General features: G+C 44.2%; 1 protein-coding gene across 1 annotated transcript in view; it reads right to left on the minus strand.

Moving 5' to 3' along the window:
* DOCK5 (dedicator of cytokinesis 5) overlaps positions 1-27,155 on the minus strand; it is a 192,065-nt gene extending 164,910 nt beyond the window's left edge. The window contains exon 1 of the mRNA XM_040966317.1: positions 26,890-27,155. Within this exon, the coding sequence (XP_040822251.1) occupies positions 26,890-26,932 (43 nt within the window). The 5' untranslated portion in view covers positions 26,933-27,155. The remainder of the gene's footprint in view (positions 1-26,889) is intronic.
* Between the last annotated feature and the right edge of the window lie 611 nt (positions 27,156-27,766).

The following is a 27,766-nucleotide window of genomic DNA, read 5'->3' on the forward strand; positions in this document are numbered from 1 at the left end:
CAGTTTTGGGGTTCAGAGAGCAAGAAAGATGCAATTCCTGCACCTGAAGAGCTCCAAATTCTGTCCTTGTCTCTCTTTAATACCTATGGATCCAGACTACGGAGTTGGCGGGAATGACACTTCCCACGCCAGGCCCCAAAGTGTGCTACAGTCTTGTTCAAAGGTGCTCTGTTCCTGCAGAATATGCACAGAGCAGTGAGTGTCACTCTAGCTTATCCAAGCTTTAAAGCTGCAATCAAACTGGTCACCCAATTCCTCCAGGCCTTTCAAACTGACACAAAGGGCCCAGACTAGCCATTGTGAGGCCGTTCCCTAGTGTGGAGAACCATATCCTGATGGTGAACAGGATGACTCGCTCTCTGAAACAGAGTCCCGAATTCCCCTGTCTTGATGCCCAGTCTGTTTTTCCAGAGTGCGAGTCACAGGTCAGACTGCATCCGTCAAAAGGCTCATCCGATGATGCATTGGGGAAATACAGTCCCAGCTCAGCATCCACGAGGAATTGGTTCCAGGATCCCCACAAACACAAAAACCAGGAGTGAAATGTCTTTGATCTGCAAATAACCGAGCATACCTTCCCCTCTACTTTCACATCTCTAAATTACTTCCACAGAAACACTCTATGAAAAGTTGCTAAATTGAAGTATTTACAGAATAATGACAAGGAAAAAACACCTATGTATGTTCAGCAGAGAAGCACCCATCACACACTTAACCACAGTTCGAGCTATTGGTTAAGCCACAGATGTGAAACCTGCAGATAACACAAGTTCCAACTGAACGTCTGGCCAGACTTAGGTGAAACTGTCCATTCTAGTTCCTAGCTTGCTGTTGGCAAGAGGAACTCTGCAGCTGTGCACTGCAGGATAAAAACAAAGAGGGCAGGAACACTCATTCCCAGCTAGTGCACAGTGCTGTGCCCTCAGCTTGGAGGAGGAGCCTGTGCCAGACAGGACCTCTCCTGTAAGTCACAGTCTCACAGCCAGTGCCTCCTGCCTGCTTTCACATTTACAAACTGCCCAAGAAGAGGCAGCATAGTGAATGACAAAACCATATACTGAGGGTACTTTCCTTTCTGTAAACACTCCTGGAGTGAGAGCGTAAGGGCGTAACTTGAGATACTGACAGTGTATGTCATCCACAGGGATGATGAAGACATAAGCCTAAGAATGAAATTGGGACCACTGGCACCAGCATTGTCGCATACATAGAGAGCTAAGCCACCATCTGGGAAGCAGGCATCCCATATGAGTGCCAATTCATATTCCAGCTGCTCCACTTCTTACACCGCTCCCTGCTAATGGCTTAGGAAAACTACTGAGAACAGCCCAAATCCTTGGGCCCAAGCACCCATAAAGGAGACCCAAAGGAAGTTCCAGTCACCATGGCCATTTGGGGAATGAAGCAGCAAATGGGAGATCTCTTTCATCCTCTTTCTGTAATTCTGCCTCTTACCTGAAAATAATTAAATCCTTAAAAAAACTAAAAATTCTTACAAAGAGCAGACACTAAGCAAGGCATAACCTTCCCACCCTTTGTGAATGTGCTGGAAGTGGACATCCTGCCCTAGCCACAGAGAGAAGCACAGACTCCGTGACTCCACGGCAGTCACAGCCAAGCAAAAACGCATGGATGATGTCAGGATTACAGGGACTGCAACTCTGGATATGCATTTAGCTTGCACCCTTGCTGCTCTTGGGGGTGGGATGTATTCTCAAGGAAAGTTTATTCCTCCCAGAAGGCTACTTGAAAATCCTTGCTAATTAAGCCCTGATGTAGCGTGAGGAAAATGGAAACTGCAGACTCAAACTGAGCAAAGACTTATAAAAATTTTTTTTAAAAAAAACCTCAGTCTCCAGTTTCTCTGTCTTGAAACCCTTCAGAACAGAGAGGCAATAAGAGAGCCACAACACAAAGGAAAAGTTACAAACCTCTTTCAACAGCCAGAAGGGGGTTGAGACCTAGAAATTATCAGCTTTATGTTGCTACATTCATGCCTGCTTTTCCTTCAGCTTCCCACTTCCCGACTCTGTGTGAAACCAAGCTGTCTAAGCCAGGAGAGCCCTGGACACCAGAGAGACTCCAGGGAAGTGACTGGATCCTATCCTGGCCATCCTCTCTGCCAAGTCATTTCAGGCCGGAAACACAAAGGCCTCCCCCGCCCTATGGGTCTGGGTCTGATCCACAGCAAAGTTCTCCCTTGATTAGACTCCCACTGAGCCCAGGGTTTAACTTTCCATCTTTCTTTCCAACCCATACACCCTGCAGCTCCACCAAGATCTCAGGCAGGGGGCCTTTGCAAACAATCTCACCCACCCACAACTATTGTGAACAATCTCCAAGACTCCTGCTCACTATCTATGGTGCTTTTTCCCCCCTTAGCAATCCAGAAATTTTCTCTGGATCTACCTGGGAATACTATTTATAGCTGCAGCTTCATCCCTGTGCAGGGCTTGGACAATCAACCAAAGCAAGCCAAGCCCTACTGCCTTCATCTCTTTCCTGAGTATTTGCATGTAATGTCTAGAGGGAGCACAGAAGGCTATCAGTCCTGTTAGGAATCCCACAGATCAAATGCAGACCTGCTTTTCCTATAATTCAATACAAAGGGATTTGTTTTTAACCCTCAACATTCACAGACATGGCTGCAAACACAATCATTCAGACACTCCCACTTCAAATGAATTGGTCACAGTCACATGGCAAATTTGGGTATTTCCTTTCAAAACACTTTCCAACTGAAATGGAATCCAGATGTTGCAGGCAGGACATCCAAATTCTTCACCAGGTGGTACCCACCAAATATAGACTCAACATGATTCGACCCTCTTGTGTATCTTAGGTCACCTATTATAACACAAGCTGCTCTAGGCTTTAGCCCAAAGTCTGCCCTCTACCTTTGAAGTGATTCTTGACCCACAGTTGATCTTTAAAAGCTGGTCTAAGAAATGAAATAAATAAATTCAATGAAGAGACTTCAGATGTATTGGATTAAACACAGTAGGCAAGTCATTATTTTGAATGCAAGCATGCCATATCAGAATGGCTTCATTTCAGATTCCAGCTTCCTCCCAATTCACACCTTGGGAAGGCAGCAGATGAAGGCTCAAGTAGTTGGCTCCCAGTCACCCACATGCAAATCAGGATTTGGTTTGGTACTCTTGACTTCTGGCTGGCCTAGCTCTGGCTTTGGGGAACGTTTGAGGAGTAAACTGGTGAATGGAAGATTTCTCCATTTTACTGCCTTTCAAATAAGTAATACTTTTTTTTAAATTAAAACAAATCGCCAACTGATATCATGAACAATGTTTCCTGCACAAGGTCATACAGATGGATTTAAATTTGGAAAGTCCAGAACCTCTTGCTAATCAAAATTATTAACAGTAAATTTTCAGTTCTTTTTTAAAATTTCTTTCTTTTTGGGCCTGGCACAATGGGTCAGTGGCTAATGCTTGGCCTGCAAGCATGAGCATTCCATATGGGCCTGGTTGATGTCCCAGCTACTCCACTTCCCACTCACCTGTTTATGGCCTAGGAAAGCAATGGAGGATGACCCAAAGCTTTGGGACTCTGCACTCACATAGGAGACCAAGAGAATCTCCTGGTCCCTGGCTTTGGATTAGCTCAGCTCTGGCTGTTGCAACTACTTATGGAGTGAACATTGGATGCAAGATCTGTCTCTCCTTCTCTTTGTAAACCTGCCTTTTTAATAAAAAATGAATGAATCCTTTAAAAGATACATTTATTTTTATTGGAAAAGAGATCTCTACAGAGAAGTACACACAGAGACGGTCTTCCATCCATTGGTTTACTCCCCAAACAGTGCAGCAGAGAGCTGAGCTGATCTACAGCTGGGAACCTTAAGCTTCTTCCAGGTCTCCCACATGGGTACAAGGTCCTAAGGTCTTGGGTTATTCTGTGCTGCTTTCCCAGATCATAGCAGGGAGACGGATCAAAACTGAAGCCACTAGAATACAAATAGTGCCCATATGGGATGCTGGCCCCACAAGGTGAAAGATTAGCCTGCTGTATCATACCAACCCCAAATCATCAGTTTTTATTATTACTAGGTAGCTGGTTATTTCTATCTGAATGGTTGTTTATACTGAAGTGATATTTTAAGTGATAATTTTCAAAAATATCTTTACTAAATAATGATATGATAGCATTATATATTTCAGGAGTTCTAACCATCCTTTAAGGCCTCAAATTATTGCATCTATGTTTACTTAGCAAAAGGGTGCCAGCCCTGCCTTGAAAGCTTTGCAGGTACTGATTCTTTCTGTTCTTACAGCTCTCTAATAGGATATGATAGCAGCCCCGTTACTCCAAGTGACAAAACTGGTTTAGTTGTACCTTGGGGCCTGCCCTGACCTCCTGAATGGCAAAACTTCCTCTTTTGACTCTATTTAGCACTTTGCTTGCTTGTCCTAAGAAACACAGCCTATCTTCCTATGCACACCAAATAATTCTGATCTCCACTGAATAATTCTGCTCAGCTCCCTGAAGTTAGGAATATCTTATTCCCAAAGCACTCCCAAAATGAGGTCCAGAAACTGTATATTAGACTCCGCTGGGGAATTGTTAGAACATAACCCACGGTGGCCTGGGTCTCCAACCCTAGATATTTCTGCTCTTAGCTGGGGCTCCAAGCCTTTGTCTTTAAAGGACCATCCAGCTGTTACTGGAGCACTCCTAGCTTTAGGCATCACAGTCTTATTTATTAATTAGCTCCTTGCCTTAAACCAAGCTTACGAAAGGGATAGTGTGATCAATAACCTCAATTATGGGATGTCACTCAAATACAGGTAATTATTTTCTAATGGACACAGAACTATCTCCACCCCAACTCCACCAACCTCTCATCCCATCCACACTCCTTCCCTCCCTATTCTAATCTCCCTCATTCAGGTCCAACCCCACTGGTCCTTCTGACTGCTCCTTCCAAGGCCTCTGCCTGGAACCTTCTAACTTCAGATACTTATGGCTCAGTTCTTTTTTATCTGGATCTCTTCCCAAATGTCACCTCCTTGCGACACACATCTCCAGTCATCCTCACTCTGACCACACTGTCCTTCTCTAAATGTTATCACGTATAGCCTTTATCACAGACATTATGTTCTATGTGCTTCTGATTTGCTGTCTGATTCTTCTTACTCGAATGTCCACTTCAAGGGGTTCTGGGTTCTCTGAAAAACTCTTTGAAAAAGAAAAGTTTCCCATGCTGGTCTTGTCTCTGAGGTACCTGGAGAATACATCTGCCTTCTTCTGAGACAAAAATGAGGTCATGCTGATTTTCCAAGTTCCTCCTAAGACTTGAAGGCTTAGAAAAATGCAATTTCAAGGGAATAACACCACTCAGACATTACTGAATCTGTCAGACTTTAAGCTGGTTACCATGAGACCCTAGAGGTTTGTAAAATTCATAAAATCATATAAGAAACGTCACCTACACACATATGCACAATTTTCAATGGAATTCATAGTTTTTGTTCAATTCAAAGAGAACACGGAAATCCTTCCAGTAAAACCATAATTAAAGATGGAGAAACCAGTTTCCCAAAGGAGCAACTTATGTAAGGTGACTTGCAGATACATGACCAAGTTTCCAGCAGAATCCATGGTTGCAGATTCTGACGTGGTCTCTTGCCTCCTCCTTACTCCCCTGCAACATTTCTTAATGAAAAAGCAAGGGTCCTTCCTGGATCTTGCCAGACTGCTGTCCTGCATTGCTCATCTCCCACAGTGGCTACCTCATTGTGTGCATGACTCGGCCTCAGGCCCAACACCCAACAGGACTTTCCCCTGCCGAACAATTTAATTATTCACAAATCTGCATGCGTGAGAACATCAGAGAGGATAAGGGCGCAAATTTGCCCTAAGCCTCTTTCCAATGGTGTTTCACACCAAGGCAATGCATACCAGGCATAGTCATCACAGACCTTCCCTCACCAGAGGCCCTTAGCAAATAAAGAACTCATTTTCCTTTCCTGCTGTTCATGTCTTTCATTTTCTTGTGACTTCCTCTCATGGCAAGTACAACAAAATATCACCCACCACATGTCCTACTGGCTGTTCTTTCAATATCGTGGATTCCAAACCAGTCATGCCAGGGAAGAAAAAGACAAAACAACACTCACAAGCCAATTGGGAGAAGGGGGCCAAGAAACCAAGGGGAGGGGCACCTTCTATCCTCAGCAGAAGCACATAACTTGTCCAACATGCTTCAGAACTCTGCTGTGTTCATAGAAAGGAAGCTTCTCTGATGGCCACTGACACTTTCAGTGTTTGGCCATCCTAGTGTGAGAAACACAGAGCTGTTCAAGCTACCTCCGGGGAAAGGACATTTTTGGACCTGCTGTTAAAAACAGAGGCGTCCCAGGGCTGTAGGTCTCCTCATCTAGACTGCAGAGTGTCTTCACTCTTGCTCCCTTCCCTCTGTCAGTCAGCTTCCTCATGTCTTTCACTTACAACTGGCTGCTGCCTGATTTGAGTTTACCACAGACTTAACTCTCTCAAATAACATTGTTTTAGCCTTGGCCTCTGTTGCAAAACACACCTAGGCTATTTCCTCATTCAAACACCCAAGAAGAGGAATCTGATTGTTACTTCTTTTTGTGCCAAACCTTACGTCATTGTCAAGATATGAAATGGCTTCCCATGGGTTGTGTGTTCACCATGGACCAATCAGCAATGTCTGTAGGAAGCTTACCTGGTACAAAACAAGGCTACATAGAGCCCCCTCAGTCTTCTGCCGAGACTGTGGGCAGGACAGGTAGGGTAAGTATTTGTCAGAAGAACTGACCCAGACTTTTCATTAGTAGCTAGGACTTCTGCTGGTTTGTAAGAGCCAACTGTTAAATTTTCATTCAGTCAACCATTGGCCATGGTGAGAGTATCTGCATCATAGACACTGGCAGCTGCTACAAATCTAGAGCTTTGGGTGGGTGGGTGAGGGAGGACAAGTGTTTGGAGAGCTAGCTAACAGATCACTGTAACATTTATAAAGAGGAAGAAAATTTCAAGGTAAACAAGTCTCCCCACAATCTGACACAACTGATATCACTTCCCTCTTCACTCCTTCACCCACCCCTAGCCCTGGCTAGAATGGACAACACTGTCATTTTCCACTTGGCCACAAGCAACTGCTCTGGAGTCAAATACTCCTACAGAGCTTATCACACTTGAATGCCAGTCTCTGTGAAGTTCAAGGTCTTCCCTGAAGTCTCCCCAACTCTCCCAGACAGAATTACACCTGCTTTCTGAAACTTCCATAACCCCAGTGGTATTGTTCTGGAAATACTTTCAGGTTCAGCCTTTTACAACAGTCACATATGGACTGTGAAGTTCACACACACTTTAAATTTCTCAGGAACAGAATCTATATCCACTTTTCTGCTCAGCACAAACTTGGTTCTCAATTAGTAACCTGGACTGTGTATGAAAATGAACACAGAGAATTTACTTCTTAAGCTTTCAGGAACACATCTCTCCCTCACTTTTCTGTATATACTATTCTAGATATATTAGCCCATGGATATACTTCTAGATATACTGATGGGAGTCCTGACAACTCAATCCACGACACAGGAGGCTAGCCTGGAAGGCTGCTTCAAGGCATGTACCTGATATGTCTGTATGAAATACTTTCATTAGATCCATGGCCTGGAAAAGTGGAGAAAGTCAGGTATTGAACCACAGTGATTAAGCTCCAATCTGGTAATGGATTTAAACATCAAATCATACCTAGCCCACTGTCTCAGTCAGCTCAGTCTTTCTTTACAGAACACCACAGAATAGGTGGCTTGAAAAATTAGCAATTAATTTTAATATAGCTCTAGAGACTAGAAGTCCAAATCCAAGGGGCCAGCATGGTCAGTTTCTGACAAGGGTTCTCTTCTTTCAATGAGAATGATTGTGTCTTGCAGAGATAAAGCAAGTTCTCCATTTCTAGTCTCTTCACGGGGCATTATCTAAACCTGCTTTCTCCCCATGGCTCCACTCCAAATATCATCACATTGGGGGGCTTCAACATATGCATTTCAGGAGTGGGGGGGAAACAATTCAGTCCACACCATGATGTTAACACCAGGCTAAATATCTTCGGAAAGATGACTGGCACATTGGGGCTAATCTCAGAACTGGACACTAGAAGAACAAGACTACATGTTCAGTCTCAACTGGAGAAAAGTAATTATTGATGTCCTGGATCAGACTGATGAGTTTAACAAAGCTAGCTAAAAAGTTAGAAGGAAAGCTATTGGATTATGACTGGCAGGACAAGAAAGTTGGCAATAAAGTAACAGTATTTTTGCAACAAAGATGTTTGTAGAAAAAGGACCCAAGTAGGTCTTCAGGTGGTCAGATCTTGGTATTTTTGTGGCCGGTGAATGCGACCTTCACTGCACTGCTTCGCTGAGAATCTAGAAGGTAACAGGAAATACTCTGTCTGTTTTACAGATGGAAAAGTCAAGCCAAACAGCATCAATCTCCAGATTGTGTCTAATACAGACTGAAACACAAGCCCTGCCTCCTAATCCTGGCATTAGTATTTCTCTTTTAGTATGGCTCCTCCCGTTACACTCTAAACCTAAATGCCAAAGAATATAAACAACAAATGATCTTCATGAAATGAATAATTCTTAAAGCTTACTTAGTTCAAACATTGGCTGTTCATAAATTAGCAAAGAATTCTCAAAAACTAAAACAGACAAGAGTACGATATAATGACTATTTCAGCAAGAAAACAAGCCTTCTAATCTTCAAAAGTATACAAGCCTATCACTCTAGAATACTGATACATGCCAGAAGACAAAGACATATATGAATGGAGAATGACATGTTACATTTTATGTACTTTTATTTCCTCCCGGTGTCATTTCCTGTTAAGAGTAGTTGCAGAAAGACAAGACCGCAGAACAATGGGCTATTCCTAAGGTTTCCCAACCATAAACTACTGCCTCCCAAACATAGTATTCTGCCTACAGGATCTAAAAAGAAGAAAAAGAAAAAAAGCAAACAAAAAGAAGCCAGGCAGAGGAAGAGTGAGAGAAAGTGAAAGCAAAAACCTAAGGTATCCATATGAACCTCACTAACACAAACCATCAGGGATTTTTCAAAAATTTAGACTTTTGGGCAACAAATAGGGAACAGCCCATTCATGGTCTGAAAATTTGCCTTAAGTTAGATTCAAAATGCCACCAAAGAAGAAAATGACAAGGGATATGGTATTTCAGACTGAGCCATTTGCTTGCAGCAACTTTTATTGTCAAAATCTGAACAGAGCAAACACACCCATATTTAATTCTGGAAAGAAAACTTAAGAGACATCCAAAATTTCCTGGACTGTTGGCTTAAATAACAGCTCAAACATGAAAAGAATTCTTCTACAGACTCAAACCATTCTGAATTTCTGAGCATACGAGTAGACCTCCCTGAAGCTATCAAACAATTTGGAAATAATCTTGAGCAGCAATCCTAAAACTGTCAAAGAGGAACCGGATACCGACCTCTCTCAGGCTTCAAAGTGTCTTCCGAAAAATGAGCATGGTATTCTAAAGACAGATGGCTCTCTGACTCAAGCAAGCACCAGACTTCTCCAAGGCAGGCTCATGGGCATATAACTGGATTCTGTCCTCAACTGATTACAGTCTTCCGATTCTATGATAATCTAGGGGCAGGGCCAAAAATGGGTCACAAATGTCTATGAGTCCACGAGGCTGGAGATGTATTTTATGGTGCATGGCAAGCCATTGGGAAGAAAACCAGCCATTAACACTCCTACTTCCTTTTCCTATATACTTTCTACATACTCCTTACCTTATATAATCCTCATAACAGCCCAGTCACTGGCAGAGTGCTCAGTGAATGTGGACTTCCACACAGGAGAGTCAACAGGTTGAGCTACACTTCACTCGGCAAGACTCCAAATCTCCATGTTGATTCATTCACTCTAGGCCCATTCCTTCATTGCTCCCTCTTAGAAACCCAGGTAGTTTTTCAGTCAGTGAGTGACTACTACCCCACAAAGACAGGACCAGAGAGGCAAAGTCCTATCACTCAGAGAACCCTGAAAGTTAAGACATTTTCCAGGGAGATTTTTTACAAGATCAGATTTCTGGCCTATGGTCTATAACATCAGAAATATACTAAAATCTAGCCTGGACCTATAAGAACAGATTCAGAATCGCCCAATATTAACCATTTAGTAATTCAATCAGCTTTGCAAACAAAGCCACCTGACTGCTGGACTGTACACTGTCAGGCAGCTGCTGCCTAGCAAACTTTGAGATAATGATCACACCCCGTACCAGGAAGTGTGTTAGTCTTACTCGTATCTTCTCTTTTGGCTTAGAGCCTTATATGACTTCACAAAGGCAGAGAATAATAAAAGTAATAAAGTAAAAATTCCCAGCCACAAGAAGCCACTTTCCAATAACTTCACTGTACTTGTATCTCCTTGCACAACTTTGATTTCAAGCACAGTATGATTCCACAGTCTGCAGAAATAGAAGTTGTTACTGGTTCTAATGTCATCTTCACATATGGCACTGACCAAATCAACACCTGTGCCCTGATCTTCCTCAGGAACTCAGACTTGGTTAAAGGCATGTAGTGGTGATTCTGTTAAGACTACAGAAATTCACTTAGATGCAAATGCTATTTTACTATTAACAGACTTTAGTAAATGTAGGACCAGGTGTTGTGTACCCATGGCCTATGAAAATATGACTATTATCATATTTTATTACCTTCAGACAGAGCAAAGTCAAACCCTGAGACTAATGGTTTATCTACCATAAGATAGCCACTTAGAGCCTTAAAAAGACCAACAAATTAAAATTAAGATTAATGAAGTATGATTCTGCCAAGTTTCAAAATTCAGGATGATAATGAGGTGAGATCAGAATTAAGCAAGGAAATTTGTCTTGGATTTGGCTTTTGATTAGAAACAAAGAGATGGAGTGTGTCCTAAGTAATTAACTGCATGGTACAAGGCAAAGTGTACTAAATTATACATGGTCATCAAGCATCTAAAGTTAGGCTTTTGCTGGAATGTGCAAGAGTCAGCATAGCACAGAAGATCTACTTGCCAAACACAACCAACATAGTCTATGTGACCTGGGACATACCATCAATATGCTGTGCTTCAACTGGTGAATCTCTACAGCAGTGTGGCAACACCTGTCTCCTCTGGGTCCCAAACCCTTACAAGACTGTTATGTTCAATTTACTTATTTGTTTAGATTGGTAATCCTTTCAGATTTTCAAACTTAAACTGGTAGGAAAATGTTCAATAAAAATGCTCTACTTATGACACCTGACCACCCATTCACTTTCACCATTAGTGGGCAATTTCTTGCATATCCTTTCAGAAATTGTCCAAAAGTTACAAGCAAACACAAATATATGCTTTTTCCTGTTACATTCATTGCCTAAATTCATGCCTGACATATAGCAGGCACTGTGAAGATCTCATGAATGAAAAGAATACTGTATTATTACAACTTTTGTATCTTGCTTTTTATCTTTAATTTATTTGTTTTTAAAATATTTATTTATTGTTATTGGAAAGTCAGATATACAGAGAGGAGGAGAGACAGAGAGGAAGATCTTCCATCCAATGATTCACTCCCCAAGTGGCCACAATGGCCGTTATTGAGCTGATCTGAAATCACAAGCCAGGAGCTCTTCCAGGTCTCCCACTTGGGTGTAGGGTTCCAAGGCTTTGGGCCGTCCTCATCTGCTTTCCCAGGCCACAGGCAGGGAGCTGCATGGGAAGCAGGGCTGCCAGGATTAGAACCGGCACCCATTTGGGATCTTGCTGCGTGCAAGGTGAGGAATTTAGCTGCTAGGCTAATGCGCCAGGCCCTACACTTTGCTTTTTTGCTCAAATATACCTTCCAGGGTAACCACAGCGGTATATAGAGAACTGCCTCATTCCTTTTCTTCCTAAAATTGCTTAACACATTCACACACCATATAGTAACTGCTCACAACTTCAACATGAGCTGAAGAAACAGGACAATCACCCATCACGCAAATGTCCTCAGGTTTCCTTTCCAACATATCCACTACCCTGCCCTGCAGACATCAGAGTAACCACTACCCTGACATCTAAAAACCTGTATTAGCTTTGCCTGCACTGTCATTTAAATGCAATAATACAGTATGTTCTCTTCTGCGTCTGCCTGCCTCAGCCTTGTGTTTATGAGATTTGCAATGGTTTTGCATGTGTCTGGTAATCATTCATTCTCACTGGTTTCACTCACTATGTTGAGAAAACTACACTGCACGTATCCATTCAACTGTCAGTGAGCACATGAGTGGTTTCCGATTCAGGATTTCTGAATAGTTAGAAAGATGGAATGACATTTTCTGTAAGGAAACAAACCACAATTTCCAAAAGTATACAAGTTTGTCACTCAAGGCTGTGCCAAATGCAATGAGATATAGACATGCACGAATGGCAGAATACACTGCTCATTTTATCTATTTCTAATTCTTCCCTGCATCATTTCTTGGTAAGAATAGTTTCAAGAAGGGAGGACCACAGAGATGACAATGGACTTTTCCTAAGCTTCCCCAACAGTTGGTTAGTGCCTCCAACATGATATTCCCGCACAACTATTTCCATTTCCATAAGGATGGAACTGCTACACAGGCATATGGTAAACACTATTAGCAACTACTAGCCAGTTTTCCAAAGTTGGTTGTACCACTTCACACTTTAACCAGTGCATGAAACTTCCCACTGCCACACATCTTCACAGAGTTGGTATTTTTGTTTATACTTCTTTGTTTTGTTGTTTTATTCAGTTCAATGTGCCTGATGGGGTTTTAAGAGTCCGGATTTGTGTTGACATCTCTCTAATGACAAGTGGAGATAAGCACCCTTCCTCATGCTTCATGAAATCTGGAAAAGCTTATATTGTGAAGCTTATATTGTTGTGAAGCTTATATTTTAAGCTTTTATACATTTTCCCATACGGTGGTCAGCTTTTTTCTTATTGACTCATAACTCTAATTCCCAGTGACAGGTATTGCTGAGTCATGTGCATGAGATATGTGTTCCTCCACTCTGAGGAATCTTGTAACAGTGACTTTCGGATAACAGAGGCTGTTAATTTTAAAATTAATTTTAGTCATAAGTGGTTTTTTTTTTCTTTTAAAATTGGTACAACCTGAGATTTCCTTTAGGAAATCTCTGCCTACTCCAAGTTCATGAGAAAATGTTCATATGCTTTCTTCTAGGAGAATTCCTTGCTTTACATTTTATAGATCTGGGATCAATTTCTAAAACATTAAGTAGGGATCCTGCTGTTTTCAAAAAGGGTAAACTTTCTCCCCATACAGATAAGCAACTGACTCAGCACTATTTGTTGAAAAATCTTTAACTACTGCATGCCAGAGTCATTTTTTGTCAGGTTGTTTGTCTGTCACTGAACCCAATTTCTCTTAATGGCTGTATACTATTCATGAAGCCCATCTCCAATTGATTGACTCAGGAGCATGCAACTTTTTACTATAAACAATGTCGTGATTTACTATATGTGTAGGCAAAACTCATGGAAATGAAATCACTGAGATGGCACAGTAATGGTAAAGGATAAAGCTGCTGCTTGGGACACGAACATCCCATATGAGATCAATGATTGTAGTTCTGGCTGCTCCACTTCTGATCCAACTCCCTGGCAACACCCCTGGGAAAGCAGCAGAGAGCGTCCCAAGTGCTTGGGCCTCTGCCTCCAATGTGAGAGACCCAGATGGAGTTCTAGGTTCTTTCCTTCAACTAGACCTAGCTCTGGCTGTTATGGCCACTTGAGAAGGAACTGCCTGTTTGCTATCTTTCAAGTAAACAAATAAATATTTTTTACAAAATGAATGTGCTAAATCAAGGGCTCTGATCATTTTACATTTTAATAACAGATCATATCAACTAGTATTATTACCATTTACAGCAATTAAGCTTTCAAATTATTCTAAAATGCCAAGTATTTTAAGTCTTAGAACTCTTCCTCAAAGACAACAAATATGCAAACATGCTTTTAATATCCACTGATGGAGAAAACTCGCAGAAACATTGAGTTCACAGAAACTGCAGTTTAAACTCCTGTAAGAAAAAAAACAAGCACACTTTGCTATCCAGGCTCTCTGCTTACCACTGCATGCAGCCACAGCCACCTCTCTCTGTTCTGAAGGAAACTCAAGGAATAGAAAGCACGGCCCTGGTGGCAGGTTGATGGCCACCACCCCTGCTCCAGGAGGCGTTTGCTCCAGCAGGGGTAGAGCAGCGGCTGTCTCCACACAAGACATGGCTGCATCTTCTCTACCAGGGTGATGTTAACTATTCCCAGCAGAGAAAACTATGCAGGAGAAGCTGAATCCCAGGGAGAATGGAGAGCCTTAATCAAACATTATTTAAGCTTTCACATTATGGCAACAGTTTTTGTGTCTGATATTCAAGTCTAGAGAAAACACGGATGCTCTCTCACTTCTGTCTGCAACACTGTCAGAATCCCCTGGTATCAATATGAACCCCTTCCTTCTGCTCTCAACATTTTGCAAAAACATTCAAGCTCGTTCTCAAGCATGCCTCTGATGTGGTGAGGTAATTTTACTAATTTTACAACATGCCCATAGCACCAGGCTGAGATATGAATGAATAATATTGACGCTGTGGGTCAAGACAGCCTCAACACTGAAGACCCCAGGACCCATGGCAGGCCTGTATCCCTGTGAGATGTCAATGGCCAAACCATGGAACCCACAGGGTAACTTCCACATTGCAGGCATAAGCCTCACAAAACACACTTTCTTCCCAGAACTCTTAAAATAGGGAAGATGTTTTCATAGGTGAATCTCAATGGTAATACCATTTCTATCTACAAGAAATCCAAAGAAGTGGTGGTTTTTATTTTTTTGTTTGTTTTTTTGGTGTTTTTTTTTTTTTGTCTGAGGATGGAAGGGCACAAACTTAATCAGAACTTTTAAAGAGATCTAGTAAAGAAACACGTTCTTTCTTGGGTATGAAGAAAAAGGGGTCAGGTAAAAGACAGCAAGTAGAAACAGAAGTTTGCTCCATGATTTCTGGATGTGCCCCTCTGGGGATATTTTTTTCCTTTTATAAAATGAGAATACTCATTAAGAAGTGATGCCAGTCAGTGAATCACTCTGACTGTAAAAACTTTTCTAACTGAATCTGACAACTAGTCACTGGCAAGAACAAATGAGATGTGAGAGAAACCATTCCAAGCTCATGCAAGGTACAAACCATGTACAGCAACCCCTGCTGCAGGTACACAGATGAGGAGCCACATCCTTGCTGAGTCAGACAAGAGCTACTGTCACCCCATCTTGACTGCAATTTCTTTCCCCCAACCTGTTTCAAGGGTCAAGGACTGAAAACCCAGGTTCCCAAGCAGGGTGAGTTGGGGATGCATTAGCCATTAGATGTTAGCAGCCAGAGGTCATGACACGTAGAAATGAGAGGGAGAACAGCACAATCGAAAAAATAGTGGGTAATGATTTTGAGGCCATTTGAACAACAGGGGATGCTTGATGGCATAGAGAAAGACAAGGCCCACTATTGTCCCTGGTGGGAAGTGGCTGCCAGCAACTCAGACAATCGCTTGAGTGAATGCTGACACCGGCCCAGGCTCCAAGAGGACATGGCCTGGACATCACAGGAAAAACACAATCAACACGCTCATCCGCTGCCTTCCCTCACTCATCCACATCTCTGGCTCAAACTAATGTCTCAAAAGCGCTTCTTAAAGACTTAACAGTAACCCCCCCCCCCACTAGTCCTGCTATACGCTATAGACTAAATGAAAACCAGTGTCAAAGGTTTCTCAAAGGATGCATTATACCCTGTAATGCCCACAAAGAAGAAGCAGGTCATGGCAAGTTTGCCCACACGATTAAGGATTAAGTTATTTTTTCCTGCATTGAAATATTTAGTAAAGAACAAACTACATGATCTTGTCAGGTTCTGGAAACTCAGAGCATACAGGTCAAGTCCCTGACAACTGATTTCCATTGCATCATTGTTTTTTCATTCTTTTGAAAGTACTACAGTATTTTATAAGCCCAGAATTTATACTTTTGTTATACTGAATATGTACATAAATAAGCCAGAAGCTGAAAACAATTTTAAGGGAATAATCATTGTCATGAGATTTTATTCCTTACTGTCATGCCTACTATACTTTCTTTTCTTCATGATTTTTTCCAAATTATTTTAAACATTGTTTACACAGTTGAGCGGGATGCACATCCATGTGGTTCTCTGATTAGGGCTGGAATGGCTGAGGTATGGAGGAAGGTAGGTGGGACAAATGTTTCAGTTCTTTTTGTTTTCTCCTGTGTCAGCTGGAAAGTAAAGGGAGGGGCCACTGCTTGCTGTTAAACTACATCAACACCTAGTAATGGGGGACAGTTATTTGATGATGCCTTGGAGACCCCAGTGTGGGGGGAGGAGTGTTCTGAGAGTGTTACTTGAGTGATTTTGATAATTCTGAGATGTCATCAGCTTCATTACACCAGGTTTGAGAAAATCTTTCCCAAGGTCTACTGACTGACAAGGTCCAACTCAATGTGCATTCACCGATCCAGACATCTGCATGCAAAGCTTGGCCAGGAGAGTTGTCCAAACTCCTGCTTTCCATCCTCTGCCAAGACACTCAATATCCTCTTCTAGCCTAGGTGAGTTGGCTGTCATGTGCTCTGTGTGCACTTGGCCACACTGTCTACTGCAACTGAGTAGCCTGATCCCAGTGCGTGTCCTCCATGATTGGACTACAGCTCTGATTTTCCCTGTGGCTAGAATCTGATTCTAGCTATCCAGTTGGAGAGTTCCCCCAAAAAAACCTTGCCTGGGGTGACCTCAGACTTGACTCTGTGTGTGTCAGCTCATGCAAGGTCAAGTTTTAAATCGATATCTGAACCACTATGTACAAATTAAATTTTTAGCTGACCTGATAGCAACATTATGTCAATGACCACACAAACTGGGTCCTTGGTAACTGCCACTTTTACTTCAAAGCCATGCACCAGTACACAAAATCAGTTATATTCTTTCCATTGCTTGTGACCTCGACTGTTAACTTCAATTCCCTGGCCTAGGATATATAAGCCTGTATGGTTTATTGCAAGATGTCTTAACTCCATCCTTGGCAGTGTGAATAAACATCTAAATCTAACGGCCTGTGCCTGCCATTAGACAGCACCTTCTTTCCTTTCCAACTCACGTGCTTCACACAGCACCAACCCAGTGACTCAGAGCCTTGAAAATTCCACTCACCATTGTGGGCACACTTTTTCTATCCATCTAGCTAATCCTACAATGTACCTTCTTCCATGAAGCCTGTACAAATAATGACAAAAGCAAATCCCTTTTTACCTACCTAATAATCAATACTTATACTTAATCTCCTGTTCCATTGTGTTTATGCAATCCTTTGCTTACAGAGTTTATCAAACCTACCTGCTCTTACAAGTTATAATTTTATTTCACAGCAAGCACATATGGGGCAGGACTGTCCGATGTATGAGCAACTCCCTCTTAGGGTGGGGAAGAAAAGTTTAAGTAGATGATAAGCACAGCCTCCATTTATTCAGCATGTCTGTTTGTCTTTTAAATCTTACTTGAGAGGCAAAAAGACAGCAAGAGAAGGAGTGCTTCTATCTAGTGCTTTACTTCCTCAAAATCCTGCAACAGCCAGGGCAACACTAAGGAGAAAGCTTGGAGCCAGGACCCCAATTTAGGTCTCCCCAGTGGATGGTAGGAACCTAGTCACTTTGATTTCGAGGTATCACTACCATTCTGACTCTGCATTAGAAGGAAGCTGGATTCAACAGCCAGAATTTGGAATCGAATCCAGAAAAGGGACATGGGTGCCTTAACCACTAAGCCAAACACCTAGCATGTATTTCTAAAGTGTCAACTCTCAAACAGGTGCTCTTCCCAGGGTCAAGGAACATGATGAAAAAGACAGAGTTCCGGTCCTCATAACTTCCAATTTCAGTACAGCAGACAAAGGTCAACATGAACAAATAAAGGGAAAGAGTGGGGTATCCAGAGATGGGGGCAAGGATCCCTGAGAAGGATCTTTCTAGTTAAGGGTTATTTGAGGAAAGATCTAACACCAGAGAACAAGTGACTTAAAGACATGAGGATGCTCATTCCATAAGAGGGAGGAGCACATGCCTGGGCCCTGAGTCAAACTGTGCTGCGTGAGTTTGAAAAACAGAAAGAAAGCCAGCGGGGCTGGAATGAAGGGAGGGAGAGAAGATCAACAGGTGGACAGCAGACCTGAGCATGCAGGGCCTTGCAGTTCATGGCCAAGAGTTTCAAAATCATCCCAATTGCAATGAAAGGATTTAAGCCTTTAAAGAGTTTAGTTGGATGTTTAGAAAAAGCTCCAAAAAAGCTGTAAGAGCAAGGAGACCAGGTAGAAAGTGAGAGCAATACTGATGGGGAAGATGGTGTTGGCCTGTCCTGCAACAGAACAGCAAAGGGCAACAAGTGGTGATACAGTGTTAGGACAGACAGAAGTTAATGGTAGACTGAATGTGGGGCAACTCCTAACTTTGGCCTGCCTCCCTAAAAAGGTAAGACAGAAATGAAGAACAGGCAGGTCTAGGGCTTAAGACACAATCGAGTCTTCGAGACCTGTTAGGAAGGGAATGTGTCAGGTGGTCTTCAGGGGCAGCGATTAGTATGCTGCTTGCACACATCAGCCCTTGGTTCAAGTCCTGGATCTTCCACTTTTGAACCAACTTCCTCTTAATTCACAATCTAGGAGGCATTAGATGATGCCTTAAATACATGGTGCCAATCATCTATATGGAAGACACAGATTTGAGTTCTTGGCTTCCGTCTAGCTATTCTGGGCATTTGGAAAGTCAACTAAGAGATGAAAGATCTCTGTCTCTTCATCTCTCTCTCTCTCCCTGCCTGTCAACTAAAGTGAAAACAAATGAAAAATAAATAAAAGGCGAACAGAAGGAATTGCATATCCCAGTGCCAAAAAGACAGCTTGGTGTGCAGCTGAGCAAGGTTCCAAGCACAGAGAAGAGAGGGTAGAGGCTAGGCTGGGAGTGAAGTCTAGAAGGCAACAGGAAGAGATGGATGTTAAAGCCATAGCCCACAGCCTCTGATGGAATCACTGGTGGCAGGGAGATAGAAGGCACAAAAGCCAGCCTGGGGCATGCCAACACCAAGCAACCTGAGATAGCACAAGGAGAGCAGAGAGAGGGAGGCTAGAACCAAGGGAGGAAAACCATAGGAAGGCAGCATCAGAAGTCTAGAGAACAAAGTGTTTTGAGCAGGAAAGAGTCAAGGGGATTAAATCTGTCAACACAAAAAGGAAAATAAATGATTCCACTTTCATTCTTTTCACATAACTTCATGTGATCCTAATCACTAGTACGCTGAGTATTTATGAATTGTCACCAAAACACTTTTGTACACTTCAGATCAACATCTCTGACCTTTGCCATCATTTGCACACATGTGCAAAGCAGAGCAGGAGGACACACACGTTCTAAGTTGAGATTGAACAAGGTAACACTGCACCATGGTTTAGCTCTCATACTGCAAACAGTAAGCCATTTGGGGTGGGGAAGCTGCTGCCAAATTGTCCTCATTTATATGCTTTTTGTTCCTAATGTTGCTGTTTACAATTGCCCCCAAGTGCAGTGCTTCAGTACTGTCTTGTGATCCTAAGCGCAAGAAGGCTGTGACACCTCTGACCAAGAAATCACATGGCAACATAAACTATTTTCAGGCACGAGTTACAATGCTGTTTCCCATGAGCTCAGTGTCAGAAATAAGCTACGTATTACTATAGTGTTAGATATAAATAGCTATGTTGTGTGTGTATTGTAATATATATGTATATAATCTTACAGTGTCTTTAAACAGAAACACATAAAATAAGGTTATGTATTGATCACCTGATGCAAAGGTTGTCACCAGAGGCTCACAGGAACTTAATTTTCTTCAGGCAGCACCAACTCAATATTTACTACAACTTGACAGAATAGCAGGCCAAGCAGCCCTTATCCCAAAGACAAGAGGTGTTTCAGATTTCAAAGTTCATGGAGTACTTGGCCATGTACATAAGGCATTTGGGGGATGGGGTCCATGTCTAAACACCAAACTCATCTATGCTTCATCTACACTTTATACACATAGCCTGAAGATAGTTTCACACAATTGTTTAGTGCACCTCGGCTCTAACTGTGACTATTCACAGGAGGTCTGGTGTAGTTTCCTACTTATACGATTGATCTAGGTTCTCAAGAACTTTTTGGTTTGGGGAACCAGTGCCATAGCAAAATAAGTTAAACCTCAGCCTGCAGGGCTGGCATCCCATAAATGCACTGGTTTGAGAACCAGCTGTTCCACTTCCAATCCAGCTCCCTACCAAAATGCCTAGGAAAGCAGCAGAAGACAACCCAAGTCCTTGGGTCCCTGCACCCATGTGGGAGACCTAGAAGAAGCTCAGAGTCACTGGCTTTGGACTGGCCCAGCTCTGGGACATTGCAGCCATTTGGGAAGTGAACTAAGCAGATGGAAGAGTCTGTTTCTCTCTCTCTCCCCACCCCCGCCCCCTTCTCCTCCTCCTCCTCTGTCACTGTCCTGCAGTGATGGACTTAGTATCCATTCAGTTGTTCTCATAAATGTTATCCAATCAATTGTAATCCTGTGCTCACTGACCTTCTAGAGTCACAATGTCCTTCTATACTTCTCCTCTATGTATATATTCCAAATAATAATAATAATAAGAGATAAATCTTTAAGAATTGCTTTTGGTTTTGGAACATTTTAGATGTTCCCATTATGGCTACCCAACCTGCACCACAAATAAGGAGAAATGGCAGTATACATCAAAGAGAAAGGCTTAGCTGGCCACCAGCTTCCTCCATCTGTAATCAAGGAAAAGTCAAACTCCAACCTTGACAGGCAATGGTAGACAGCCAGAATCCAAATCCCTCCTTTCATATTTTGCTGCCTTTATTTTTACAGTCTCTTCTTTCCATGGCAAGTGACAGTGGGGATGGAAGGCTTTCTTTCTCCATAATTGCTTAAGTTTAAAAAAAAAAGTGAAAATGAAATAAACTAAAGAAAATTCTACCTACAATATAACACAAATGGTACTAGCCAGGAAACAGACACACAATGATATGTGGACATGGCCAAGATTAAGGTGACAGATGAACAACTGGGAATTTGGAAAATACAACAGGAGGACATCTGGTGAAGGAGTTCTTTTCCGTGACTGTGGTTAAGAACTTTATCTTCAATAAACCCCTTTCCTTTAGCGTGACAACAGCATTCACAGCACAACCTGAGCTCATGCAATAACATGGACAGCAGCTCCACTGAAGCTTTGTCTCAGCGCCCTTTCAGTGCTTAACCGTTACTGAGACCTTGCAAAGAGCCTTTGAGTAGTGAGCTATACTTATCACTAGTCACCATATCAGAAATGCACATGGACGTTCAAAAAGGTGTGTTTTTTAAAAAAAAAAAGTAACAAACCCAATACATGTTGGCAAAGCAACACATTTTTAGGCAACTATTTTTCCAAACAAAAACACCCAGATGAGTGGTACTATTTTCTCCATCTGTGAATCTCATTAGTGTCCCAGTTCACAAAAGGCAGCTGGTTTCTCATCTCTGCCGTTACTGACCTCTTTCAGAGGCTCTCAAATGACTGCCACATTCTCAGGAAAAAGCCAAGTATTCTCCACATTCTTCTCACAGCAATGCTGTAAATGGCCCAAAGTTGTCTCCAATATACCCCCATGTACCTGGAAGGCACTCAAATAAGTTCACAACGGTACTTGTTCAGAAAAGGCGTGGAATAATCCCTTACAAACTAAACCTTCGATAGCTATCAACCTCTTTTCCTCTTATTCTGACCTTCAGTGTTTTAAACATTAGGGCGGGGGCTTCTTCAAGTCACCATAATTCAACAAATAGGCAGCAATGTCACCAGTACAGAGGTGACCAATAAGTGTTACCTGGTTGTCACTCAGATAGTTCTGGAACTGGCTGTAGGATGTCAGGAAAATATCCTCACCTTGTTCAATCCAGAGGATCCATGGACTTCAATAGGAAATCTGCCACCATCTATTTAGTTATGACTATAGGCAACTGGACCATGGTTGGATTGGTAGTGCATGTACCATTGTTTTGTTTTTATATCGTAATGATGCGCATGCCCTGAAAAGCCATATACACTTACCACAAATTCAAAATTGTGCCCATTATTAAATCAGTCACTAGATGTTGCTATTGAATGCATCAGTAAAGAAGTCTACGTAGCTCAAAATGAAAGCATTTTAAAGATTGTTTGACAACTATATTTCAACACAATGGGTTCCATTTTCAATCTCTGCATTTTACTTTGTGCATTTAATCACATTACTTTAAGGAAAGGTCCAGCGGCATTAACAGACTGCCAAGAGCTAAGAGGGTCAGGGCAGGTGTTTTGGTCTGCATCCCATGTAGGGGCTTGTTCCAGTACAGCTCCCTGCTACTGTGCCTGGGAAAGCAGCAGCAGACAGCCCAAGCCTTTGCATCCCTGTATTCGCATGGAAGACCCTGAAGAAGCTCCAGACTCCTGACTTCAGACTGGCCCAGCTCCAGCCTTTTCTGCCATTTGAAGAGTGAACTAGCAGATGGAAGTTCTCTTTCTGTCTCTCCCTCTCTCTCTGTACCTCTGACTTTCAAATAAGTAAATAAACTAAATTTTAAAAATAAGAAAGCAGGAACACCTGTGTTAAGCAAGTCACTCTGCCTCTCCAGACACCATGCTCCTCTGTTTAAAAGGAAACAGGACCAGCTCTCCCAGGCTCCCCATCATAACACTCCTGCTACAGCACTCCGGACATGGTGCCCACTGTGAGAGAACTGGGGCCAAGAAAAACGACCACACCTGAACACATTAACAAAGAGCCGCAGAGTCTGCTTTCATTCTAAATCAGCACCCAAGGATCTATCCAACAAAGTTGGGTCTCTTGGATTTAAGGGGCCTAGCACCACTTACCAGTTGCAGAGCTAATAATGAAGTTAATTTCTAAAACTACCTGTTATCACATAATAAAAATATAGAACACTAATCTCAATGTGCAGTAATGAATTGCTTGGCAAATACACCATCAACATTTCCGGCGCGACTCTTGAATGAATGGCTTGCATAGAAGCAGATTTAAAAGTAAGTACATCAACACTCAGAAGTTTCTAGACATTCACCTCTTACACTTGATTGAAATCTAAGCAACAGTGTTGCACACATTCACATCCTCCTTCTCCATGATCACAACAAAAAAATAAGTATGGGGGGGGAGGAGAAAGGGGGAGATAAGGAAGGAAGAAAGAAAAAGAAGGGGAAGGGAAGGAAAAAGTGTTCTCCGAGGCTGCAGGGGCCAGTGCTTGTTCTAAGCACTTTGCACTGGGCCTCCCTTAAGATGGCACTCCATCAGTCCTCTCACTTGGTAACACGTGGCCCACTTAGGTCCACTTAGTGCCAGAGACTGAGTCAACACTGCTGCTTAAGAACTAAAAAACCCAGACTGACTAAATTTCAGTCCTGGCAAAAAAAAAATCTGGGCTAGGTCAGAAACAGCCAAAGGTGGCACCCAGGGAAAAGGAAAGCCTGCCAGCTTCACCAGGCCCCAATCAGAAGCCAAAGCTCCAGTGCCCCACAGCCTGGCCTAATCATGCTGGGCTCTGAGTCACCACAATGTATCCTAACAGCTATTCTCTGCTTACCCCTCCCCCTCCAAGCTGAGCCAAACCTGACCTACAGTCTCACAGAGAGATCACCACGCCAAAGATGTCCAACCAACAAAGGCGATTTTCCAAAGTCAGACCAGTCTGTCTAGTCCACTGTTCCTGGTTTTCTTATCATTTGGGGACATGGGGTTTTAGAGTGGAGGTTAAGACACTCATGCCCCATATTAGAGGGACATGGTTCAAGATCTGGCTCTGGATCCTGCTCCCTGCTGATGTGCACACCAGCAGGCAACAGTGACATCTCTGGTAGTGGAGTTCCTGGTGACCCATGGGAGACATGGACTGAGTTCCTGGCCCAGCTTTGGCCCAGCCCAGTCCCTGCTGTTGCAGGAAGCTGGACAGTGAACCAGCAAGTGTGGAGGCACCTGTTCCCTCCAAAAATAAAAAAAATTAACAAGAGCATTTCATTTTTATTTCAACAATCCAGAGCACGGGTTCTTATTTCCTCTCACTGAACAAAATAAAACTCAAAAAGGGGATGAGATTCTAAAGTTTAGTGAGAGAACTATATCAAATTACCAGAGAAATTAACTTTAGGATACCTCAACATCGAGGACAAGTTACTGATACAACCAACAGCTTTGCTCCCCACACATCCATCCACAGGGGATATTTTTGCACCCCTGCCTCACGTTCCCTGCAAGGTCCCTTATTTTACTACTTCATGCCTTGTCCCTAGTCTCAGGGAATCCAGAGGCTATGGCCTGGAATCCCGAGGCAGTAGTCTCCCTTATGCTGGCTTTACTTTCCTCAGTTTTACTTACCCTGGGTACCCATGTTCTGGAGTTCCATATGAAGTGGGAACTATTTCACAGAGGCCACATAACACTTATTTCAGAGTTATCTTTACTCTATTAAACTTTTATCATGAGTATGCATAAATAGGAAAAAGCACAGTATATATTCCAATGGGCCTCAGTACCCTGCACGGTTTCAGGCACCCACTAAGGGTGTTTGCAAATAGCAAATTGGAGGGAGCAGTGGGAAAGGATCTGAACCTTGAGGTAAAAGCTTAAGTCTCCAATACAGGGTTGGAAGGCACCCTGGACCAGAGACAAACACAACTGGGGTCAAAGTCCCCAAGGAGGGACTCTCCAGGGTATATTGCACAAGAGCCAGAGGGCGTGTAGTAGCACAGGAAAGTTAAAGCAAGAAGCCCTGACAGTCTGGAAGACAGGAGGAACCAGAGTATGCGTTTGCTGAAAGCTGCCTTGAACCTCTGCTCAACAACAATGCATTTTCAGATGACAGACCTTCACTGCTTCAGCCATAGGTTCTAACTCCCTCAAACCCCATGCCCAACAACTCTAACGTGTGTCCTGGAGTGAGCTACCAAGGCACAGCCTGGGGGCAATTCCGCTAACACCTGAGCTCCAGAAATGCAATGAGAATGTTCTTGACTGATGACAAGCAGCACAGTAAACTCATCACAGAGCAGGGGAAAAAAAATTAAAAGAAAACATATCATAATTGCTCCAATGACTACGCAAATAAAAGCCATGTTCTTAGAGCATGCTTGCATTAATTACACCAAGTAACAGTATCTTTGGAAACAGCTTTTAATTCTCTTCAAATGAGAACAGATTACTGTTTTGCGGTTAGTAATTAGTGAGCAGGCATGACTAAATATGCTTTCGTTTAGTGGTGAGTACTCAGTAATACTCCAAAATAAATAAATGGGTTTCATCTGTTTCAGGATTTTTCACTTTCATCACCACTACTCACTAGCTAGTACCTCTGTCTGAAGCCTCATTACACAGATCACAACCTGGTTACCTGGGAACTACAGAGCAGACATCAACCACCCATTACCAGCTGTGCAAAAATTACCAAAGTGCTTAAAAAAAGTCTGAGGCAGAAAACAAAGAATCCTCTGTAACAGAAGCATATACAATTAATAAATATGGAATACAATATAAGAAGAAAGTGTCATAAATAAGAGGGTTAAAAAATAAACACGTGGCTCCAGGCTACAAAAGTTGCAACAGCACTTATAGGTGTTGAGTGTCCCTAAAACTGACTTAAGCACTCAGCAATGTGAGACCCAGCCCCACTAACCAGGAGGTGCCGAAGAGAGGCGAGAGTAAATGGCACGTAGACTAAATGAATGAGCCTGGGAGGAAGTGATAAAACTGTTTATTCTAGAGACTCCCTCAGAAGTCGACCACGGCCTTAGCCCTCGCTAAGGGCAGAGGTCACTGCCTACGACTTCATCAAGCCCAGGGCTCCTCACCTGGCCCAATCCCGCCTCTCTCTGCCTTTGGCTCCGGAGCCGCTCCAACAACCCCACGCAGTCACCCGCGCACCCCCGCACGCGCCCCGCTGTCGCGACCTGCTACGGAGTTTCAGGTCGTACATCCTCATCTTACCCCGGATAGCACTCAGCTCTGGGAAGGCAGACTTACACCCTCTCAGGAAAGGGGACCGTTAGGGGACCGGCTCCACACCCACAGCCCCAGCAGCCGGCCACCTCCGCGCCTCACACACTTCCTCTCCATCACCTCCGCACCGTATTAGCTCCTCACTTCTGTTTCCTCAAGCACGCCCCCGGTCCTGGGAGGAACGCGGGAAGGAGGCTTCCTACCCGCAGCCCCTCATTTTAGGGTTTCAGAGAAAAAAACCCAGGAAGCGGGGAGCCAGAAAGCAGACGCAGTGAGCAAGGTTTCCACCCGCAGACCATCTATCTGCGCGATGCGACGCGCGACACACTCGGGGTCCCCAGTGTGCAACAGGCACGCTCCCTCAGCCGAGCACGCCCCTAAAGTGCACAGCGCCGGAGCTTGGGGCTCCGGAACCGCCGAGAACAGTCCCGAAGCCCAACTACACTTTTTAGTCACTCGGATTTTCGAAAAACTCTCCTACGGCGTTCCCCGGAGAGGGATCCCCGAGTCACAGCAGCTGGAGCTGAGCCAAGGCTGTCGCGCGAGGGCAGCCAGTCTGGAGACACCCCCGAGCTCCTGCTCCAGGCGCGCACCGGTGGCCGAGCGCCCGCCGCCCCACCGTGCGCAACCTTAACAGGGCCGCTGCCCGCGAACTTTGCCGCGGCTGGGTCGGGGCGGGGTGGGGCGAGCACTCACCAACCCCGTACTTCTGCCTCTTGGTCGGGATCCAGCGGGCCATGGCGGCGACCTCGCCCCGCGGCGGCGGCGACGGCGGCTGCGGCGGCGGCTACAGCTCCTCAGACGTCGTCCGTAGCCTCGTCGCTTTGCAGGGCGCCCCGGGCTCTTCCGCCATGTTCCGGCAAACTTCCCTCAGACTATTTGGGCTGTCTGGGCTCCGCGCAGCTAGCGCCGGCACCTAGCCTCCCTCCGACCCGGGCCGAGCCAGCGGGTCACCTGCTGGGCCGGGTGGCCGCGCCGCCGTGCGCGCCCCTCCAGGCACCGCCCCGGCCCCTCCCGCCGGCCGCGCCCTCAGCCGGCCGCCCAGGCCGCCTCAGAGCCCGGAGCCGCGGCAGCGGCCGGGCCTCCCTCGGTGCTGGACTGGCCGCGGCTCCGCCTTGCGCGCTTCCCGGGAGCAGCTTCCCAAGGCCGACTGAGCCCTGGCTCTCCCCTCTCTGTGGCTTGCTTCTCTGCCCGCCTTTCCCACCGAGGTGAAACCCTCGGAGGCTGGGACCCGCTGCCAGTGCCCTGAAGGCTGCGCTCCCACTCTGCGCGCGGCGGCGCGAGGGGCGGAGAAGGAATTGGCAAGAGTGATTTCTTGCCTCCCGGGCACCGCCAGTGCCTGGCACCCAGAGGACGCTCCGTAAATATTTGTTAAATGAATGAGAAGTAGACTACTGCGTTCGCCCCCCTTAGAACCTCCACCGGCACCGCCAGAGCCGGAAGGCGCACTCCATGCCAGGCGAGATCTCCCGAAGCCCCGGACTGTTAGCCCGCAAGGCAGAGCCAGGTTCCTCCGAAGTTTCAGATTGCTTCCTGGGAGGTTGCCCCGGTGGGGAGATGATTGAGCAAGCTC

Source organism: Ochotona curzoniae, unplaced genomic scaffold, assembly GCF_017591425.1.
Source record: "Ochotona curzoniae isolate NIBS_2020 unplaced genomic scaffold, NIBS_Ocur_1.0 scaffold_4505, whole genome shotgun sequence".
Taxonomy (NCBI): Eukaryota; Metazoa; Chordata; class Mammalia; order Lagomorpha; family Ochotonidae; genus Ochotona; species Ochotona curzoniae.